This window comes from Rattus norvegicus, chromosome 15 (assembly GCF_021556685.1).
Source record: "Rattus norvegicus strain SHRSP/BbbUtx chromosome 15, alternate assembly SHRSP_T2T, whole genome shotgun sequence".
Taxonomy (NCBI): Eukaryota; Metazoa; Chordata; class Mammalia; order Rodentia; family Muridae; genus Rattus; species Rattus norvegicus.
The window spans coordinates 28,135,299-28,143,100 of NC_141548.1; the positions used below are offsets into that span (position 1 = coordinate 28,135,299).

The 7,802-nt window shown below is 48.6% G+C and overlaps 1 protein-coding gene across 1 annotated transcript; it reads left to right on the forward strand.

Annotated features, from left to right (window-relative positions):
- The first annotated feature begins 135 nt into the window (after positions 1 to 135).
- Positions 136 to 7,800, forward strand: Pnp (purine nucleoside phosphorylase). The gene is made up of 6 exons (NM_001399678.1): positions 136 to 223; positions 3,719 to 3,888; positions 6,040 to 6,143; positions 6,315 to 6,490; positions 6,600 to 6,790; positions 7,172 to 7,800. Exons 1-6 carry the CDS (start codon positions 213 to 215, stop codon positions 7,387 to 7,389), a joined length of 870 nt encoding a protein of 289 aa, NP_001386607.1. The 5' UTR covers positions 136 to 212; the 3' UTR covers positions 7,390 to 7,800.
- Positions 7,801 to 7,802: the final 2 nt, after the last annotated feature.

Genomic DNA, 7,802 nt, shown 5'->3' on the forward strand with positions numbered 1-7,802 from the left:
GTCTCTTTGAAACGAACTCTGGAGAGGTTTCCTGCCACACCTCTGGATGAGGGTGTGTCACCATGGAGACACGGCTGCTGTCATTGGCTGGCGCCTGGGGCTGGATATAAAAGCCGGCCCAGCAAACAGTGCATTAACAGTCTTGACCGGACTCTGGCTGTGTCGCCGTGGAGCGGAAAGGGCAGGATTTCGGCGCAGCCGTCGGTGACACCATGGAGAACGAGTAAGTGCGGGGCCCGGCGACTTGGGCGTTTTGCCGAGGGGGACGGGCTGTCGCTGAGAACTGCGAACTTAGCAGCCTGGGCCCAGAGAAGGAGCGAGTCTGCTGGGGATGCAGAGAGGCCTGGCACAGAGCCCAGTGGCAGACTCGGGGCTCCGGCATGGTGGGGCGGCTGCCGCGTCCGGCCGGCGCGGGAACCAGCGGTAGGGGCGCCCCGGAGCAGGAAGGAACAGGTTAGCACAGTGTTGGCACTGTCACCAGGAACGTTGTGCCTCTGTGGTGTATGTGGAAAAGAAGGTACAAGCCCAGACGACTTCGAAACACAAGTTTCCATTCTGGGGGTCTAGGTAACCCAGGAGATAATTCTGTTGTGCTGTCCCGCAGTTCCTTGAGAAGGAAAATTGCTCACTTTTCATGACAGCCCCTCCCTTTCCTCCAAACTGGAGGTCGTATTAACAAATTAGGAATGGAGTCTCTTTAAGGCTGGAAAATCTGTATTCATTGACCTGCTCAGAAGACACTTTTCCACTCCTTCCTCCTCACTTAAAAAAAAAAAAAAAAAAGAATCTCCCTTCGTTTTGCGTCGGGAACTCCTAGATTGACTCACCAGCAGAGCTGTAGGGATCACAGCTTTAGGGTGATCTCAGGTCCGACGCGTCCTCGGGGACTGTGAGCTAAGGCTGGACAGGGCCGGGGGGGGGGGGGTAGAGGTGGGGGGAAGAGCAAGCCTCAAACTTCCGGCCCTTTAGGATGCTGTTAATTCTTGCCTATTTAATTGCTTCTGTTTGTCACCCGTGGCTCTATCTGCCCCACTAGCTGTTTCATTAAGGATAACCTGTTGTGTTGCAGTCCTGTTTTGTTTCCTATAATATACTCCTGTGGCAGTGTGTGACAAGGTCTTGCTATATTTCCAGGCTAGGCTCAAGTTATCCTAATGTCTGGGTCTGTGACGTAGCTGAGACTTAAGGCTCTCCGTCTGGAAGACAAATGCTTGTGGAGGCTTTTTTTGGTTGCGTTCAATGCTTGTACACCTCTGTCCTTCCGTTCCTGAGAGCAATCTTTGATCTTTGCCGTTGGATGTAATAGAATTGGACTTGGGACTGTGAGAAGGTCCAGGTTTATTAGACAGAGAGTATCTAAATGCTTGTTTTGGAACCCTGGAACTTGCAGAGATCCTCCTGCTTTGCCCCCCCACCCCACCCCAGTGCTGGGATTAAAGGGCTCCCCTCCACACCCAGCTCCCAGTGGATGCTAACTAGTACTTGGTTATGAGACATGTACGTTATTCTTTGCTCTCTGAAGGAGAAAATACCTTAGCGTGGGGAGAAGCAAAAATGCAAAAAGGTAGAGAGGGGCGGGGGAACAGCAGGAGACGGAAAGATTAACTGTTACACAGTAGAGCTTCCTAGCAAATTTGGTTGTTCTGTTGTTTTGAGACAGTCTTTGTACATAGCCCTGGCTCTTCCTGAAACTCTCACTGTAGACCAGGCTGGCCTGGAACTCAGAGATCCGTCTGCCTTTGCCTCCTGAGTGCTGGGATTAATGGCGGCGCACCCTTCCTAACTTTAACAAGTTTTTCATTTGAAGGGATGGGCCCACAAACTTCTATTTTCAACTAGCCTCTGCAGCCAGTACTGGCAGGTCATTTTATAACCAATGTTGTGAAATAAGTCTGGTTTCTGTGTTTTGCAGTCATTTCGTTTCTTAGCTATGACTCACATTGTCCTCTCAGTACTTACTCCAAGGTAGAGAGAGGAGGATCAGGGACTCACAGTCAGCCTTGGCTATATATTGAATTTGAGTCTGGCCTAAGTTACATGAGGCTCTGTCTGAAAACAACAACAAACTCCAAAACTCAGAGAGAGAGAGAGAGAGAGAGAGAGAAAGAGAGAGAGAGAGAGAAGAGAGAAGGAAAGAAAACTTAGTTTCTGGTCTTGAATATGTTTATACATACATATACATACTTACATATACATACATGTGTCTGTATGTGTGTGTGTGTGTGTGTGTTTGTGTGTGTGTGTGTGTATGTATTTTCTTTATTTTTGAGACAGATCTCTGAGTGGCCTGGAATTCACTTTGTAGACCAGGCTGGCCTTGAACTCACAGAGATCAACTTGTCCCTGCCACCTGAACTCTGGGATTAAAGGTGTTTGTTAATTCATATGACAGAGGTCTGTATCTGGAAATCAAAGACGCATGTTCAGAGAAACTAAGGCTCTCCTGTAGACTTCTAGGAGTATTCTAATTACTTATTAATAAAAATTTAAAAACTCGAGGACTGGTGACATGACTCCACAGGTAAAGGTTCTTGATACCAAGCTGAACTGACTTCCACTCCTGTGCCCCATGCGGTAGAAGGAGATAAGTGACTCACACGTTATCCTTTGACCACCACACATGCTGTGGCCTGCATGCTTTGAACACATCACACACACATACATACCAACTAAATTAAGTTTAATTAAATTTTTAAATTAAAAATTAATTAAATTTGGGCGGGTTGAGCAGAGCAAACCCAAGGCAGCCGCAGCCACCCAGAAGCTCGGGCGCTAACAGAGGAGCGAGTGAGTGGTGGAGAGATGGGAGAGGAAGAGAAGCCGAATGGTGTGTGTGCACTGAGGAAGGCTGAACTGGAGACTCAGGGTAGTGAGGAGGAGCCTGGTGTGAGAAGCCTGTGGTGCTACCTGAGGTCATAGTGAGGTCCTGGCCTGGGCTACCACTGAGAACTACATCAGGGGTCTTTGTCCCTGCAGCAGTGGGGTGTGTTACCACCAAAGGCCAAGTGGATATCCACAGTCCAGGGCTGCCAGCTAGGGACTCGTTAACGTCTGAGGGCTGTGCAGAGCTGGCTCCGCTCCTCCTTGGCTGAAGCACTGGGGAGAGCTGGCCCCAACCCTCATCCGGGCAGCAGTACTGGAGGGAGAGCTGACCCAGGGGATGCGGTGTGAGTGGAAGAGCTGTAGACTCAGCTCCCACCCAGGCTCAGCTCCAGAGCTTTGAGTTTGGCCACCCTTACATCTACCCTGTCTATGAGCTGCTGGAGCAGAGAATGAGGGCACGGGGGTGTGGTGGTGGCAATTAGTAGGCAACATAGGGAGACCCTGTCTCAAACAAATAAAGAAAAAAAAAAAAGGCAGGAGACTTGCCTTTGGGAAGGCCCCAGTTCTCATTCAAAGTCCTCTCATTGATTTGCTCTCTGCATCATAAACCTGGTTCTATTTCCGTCACAAGGAGAGGTATGAGCTTCCTAGTGCTGGGGTGCAACTTAGCGGCAGAGCACCTGAGGTGAGGCATCAACCGAAGCAGGCGTCATTAACTCTTGTCACACTCTGGAATGAAGGGTGTTTTATGTCAGGCTTTTAGTGGGCCTGATTCAGCAGAGAGGTGGGTGAGTCGTTGAATTAACGGGCCGGGCTTTCATCTCTGTCCTCTGCCTTAGAATACATGTTAGGTTTTCTGTGCTAACAGCCCATGTACTTGTCCTTCCATCCCTAGGTTCACATACGAAGATTATCAGCGCACCGCCGAGTGGCTTCGGTCTCACACGAAACATCGACCTCAAGTGGCAGTGATCTGTGGTTCCGGCTTAGGAGGGCTGACCGCTAAATTAACTCAGCCTCAGGCCTTTGACTACAATGAGATACCCAACTTTCCCCAAAGCACAGGTACTGGCTGGACTGTGGGGCGTTAGTCACCGTTCTGTTGATATGGAGAGACACCGACTAAGGCAACTCTTCTGAAAGAAAGCATTTAATGAAGGTAGAAGCTTTCTCTCAGGTTTAGTCCATTATCAGGTTTAGTCCGTTATCATCCTTGTTGGCAGTGTGGCATTGTGCAGGACACTAGAGCAGTGCTGAGAGCCACCTCTTGAGCTGAAGGCTGAAACAAACACAGGGCCTGGCATGGACCTCAAAGTCCACCCCTAGTGTGACACATCTTCAACGAAAGTCACACTAATTCTTCTAATACTTTCAAATAGTGCCGCTTCCTGGTGACTAAGTATTCAAATACAGCGGCCATTCTTATTCAAACCACCACACTGGGCTTGTGTGGAATCTAATCAAGGAGGTGTTTCTACACTAGTCGTAACGACCAAAGACAAATGTCAGAGGGAAAGAGACACCACAGAATCAGAATACTTTAGAAGGAAATCCCTAGCGTGTGTGTGTGTGTGTGTGTGTGTGTGTGTGTGTGTGTGTGTGTGTGTGCGTGTGTGAGTGTGTGAGTGTGTGTGTGAGTGTGTGTGCACGTGTGTGTGAGTGTGTGTGAGTGTGTGTGAGTGTGTGAGTGTGTGTGAGTGTGTGTGAGTGTGTGTGTGTGTGTGTGTGTGTGTGTGTGTGTGTTAGGGTGGGGAAGGTTGGGGAAAGGTACTGAATAAACATGTTCAGTCTCGGAGACCCAAGGGAAGGACTGACTCCCACTAGTCCTCTTCACACTACAACACACACACACTCACCTTCAACAGAAGCAGCACCTGTAGCCCAAGACAGAGACATGTTCATCCTTCCTTCCTGTCACCCTTCATTTCTACCTTCATCTGCAGCCTAGGCATACACAGCAGCAGTAAGCACATGTGGTGATGGGCGCACACAGGGATTAATATAGGACACTTGGTTCACAGCGGCCTTTGGAAGTGTACCGTTGAGCTCTGTTGTCCGTGTAGCACTGTGACCACACGCATGAAAACTCAGACTCAGGTTTAGAAAAGGACAAGAACAGGCTTATTCATTTCTCTTAATTTTGAACAACTAACTTACTTTGCTATTATTATTAACATATCTTCTTACCTCTGTCTTTCTTCTTGTCTATCTTTCCTAAGGGAGTTGAAACTTTTAATAAATTTTAAAAGCCCTTTGGGATAAGAGTGGAAGACCTGAGCAGGGAGGGGTGGAGTGAGGGGAGGAAAGGTAGCATTGAAGAGAGCAGGGAGAAGGCAGACAGTAGCGATGTGGGCCGTCTGCCACTCCTGCCTTGGGGACGAGAGTCCTGCACAAGTGATAAGCAAGTTAACGAAGTTTATCAAATTACTTCTTACTTTACTTTATGTCTACTTTGTTCTATTGGTTCTGGGTTTTTGTTTTTGTTTTTGTTTTTTTTAAATATGATTCTTCTTGATTCTAGTCCCTCTCCCTGACAGAGCCATTCCTTAAAGGACTGTAGGTTGGAGGACACTGTCAGACAATGGGGGTGACAGTAATGGTTAATCTGTGTGTTCCCATGACCCACGTACCCAGTATGGGTGTTGTTTCACAGGACTGTCACATGGGTCAAAAGAGTTGTATGGGTCTCAATGGGGCCCAGCCTCCTCGTTTGTCTTTCGGATGCCAGCATATGCCAGGAGCTCCCTAGCTGCAATCAGGAGGCACCCAGTTTAGTTAGAAGAATTTAGAAAGTCTTAGAAGAGGCCTATGATTACTGAATCCACTACTCCTGGTTTGTACTCCCCTTCGCTCCCTTGCAGTATGAGTCTCTGTTTGGAGAAGTCTTTTGAAATTCCTTTTGTTATGTGTTCACATTCAATGTTCTTATCCCACGACTCTAACCTCAAGGTATATTTGGATGACCATGATGACCAGCATACTCGTCTGTAATATCACCATCTGTTAAACACACGAGTGACATCTAGTAAGTGCTAGTGTATGTATGATCGATTTTCTTCTTAAAGCAGTCTCACCGTGTGTCCCTGGCTGGCCTGGAACTTGCTATGTAATCTAGGCTGGCCTTGAACTGACAGACCCGCCTGCTTCTGCCTCCTGAGTACTGTGAGAAAAAGCATGTACCAATCACTTTGCTTTTTTTCCCCTTTCTGTACGAAGTGCAAGGCCATGCGGGTCGCCTGGTGTTTGGATTCCTGAATGGCAGATCCTGTGTGATGATGCAGGGCCGGTTCCACATGTATGAAGGGTACTCGCTGTCAAAGGTAAATCAGGGGCACAAGCTTGGTTGGATCAGGAGGAAGACGGGAGAACTGTCCTATTTTCTTGTCAAACGACTTGGGCTGGGTCAAGTTTCTGACCTCTTGTTTCACGGCTCATATTATGCTTACCTTTGAGTTGGTTTGAAAACTCGTTTCTGACCTTCTGCATCTAAGGTGACGTTCCCAGTGAGAGTTTTCCATCTTCTGGGTGTGGACACTTTGGTGGTCACCAATGCTGCTGGAGGACTCAACCCCAAATTTGAAGTTGGAGATATCATGCTGATCCGTGACCACATCAACCTGCCTGGGTTCTGTGGCCAGAACCCTCTCCGAGGCCCCAACGATGAAAGGTATGCATCTTCCACCCCTTGCTCTGGAGTCTGGCCTTGCTTGTCCAGGAGTTGGGAATGGAAGTTCACTTGGCGCCATTTATCTGAGGTAATCCTACCCCCGTTCTAGGTTTGGAGTTCGTTTTCCTGCCATGTCTGATGCTTATGACCGGGATATGAGGCAGAAGGCTTTCAATGCCTGGAAACAAATGGGGGAGCAACGAGAACTACAAGAAGGCACCTACATAATGTCAGCAGGTCCCACCTTTGAGACTGTGGCGGAGAGCTGTCTGCTAAGGATGCTGGGAGCAGATGCTGTTGGTGAGAAGGGGGATTTGGGTGGTGGCTTGAGGAAAGGATCTGGGGAAGAAGCAAAGGGGAAGGAGAGCTTATGGATTTGGGGAAGGACGAATTAGGATACTAGGAAAGCAGAGACCACAGGCGGGAGCTTCGGCACCATCATAGAATATCAGGACAGCCACCTCCTCTACCTGTGGCTGGAAGGTAGACCCATTAGTTGCCACAAAGCACAGAAACAGATTGTGTTTGGCAAAGTGTATAAGGCTAGTAAGGCTGCCTGAAGAGATGTGGGGCAGCGTATGTGCAACACTAGCTGCTTTGGATGCTCTTTGAAATCCAGTGAGCTTATGAGAGCGAGGGCGAGGAGAGCCACGGGAGAGCCATTTTTTCTCTCCCCCTCAGGCATGAGCACAGTCCCAGAAGTTATCGTTGCGAGACACTGTGGGCTCCGTGTCTTTGGTTTCTCACTCATTACTAACAAGGTTGTCATGGATTACAACAACTTGGAGAAGGCCAGTCACCAGGAAGTTCTGGAGGCCGGGAAAGCAGCTGCACAGAAATTGGAGCAGTTTGTCTCCATTCTTATGGAGAGCATTCCACCCCGTGAGCGTGCCAACTGACTGGCCGCGGAGTGATCTGGTGCTCCCCCAGGGGGGTCCAAGTAGCTGTCTACTTTGGTCACTTGCTGGGTCGCTAGTCCCTGTTCTTAGAGTCTAGCAGAAAGGAAAGAGGAGGTGCCTACCCTTCACCTTCCCGATAGATATCCTTCTACTGCTCCGATGCCTGGTCCTCTTACTTAGTTGCCTTCTCAAATTAACTTTCATTCCTCTGGAAGAGCTGGAGCCCATTTCCCAGCACACTTGGGATCTATGTATGCCTTCAATCAGTATCTTTCTACATCCCGAGGATGACAGACACGTTCTGGGCTCCTCTGCTTTCCCTAAAGCCACAAAGACCAAAGACCAACCCCATACCTCTTGGATTTTATGTAGTATTATAATGTTTTGAGAATAAAGAGATCGGATACTTTTCT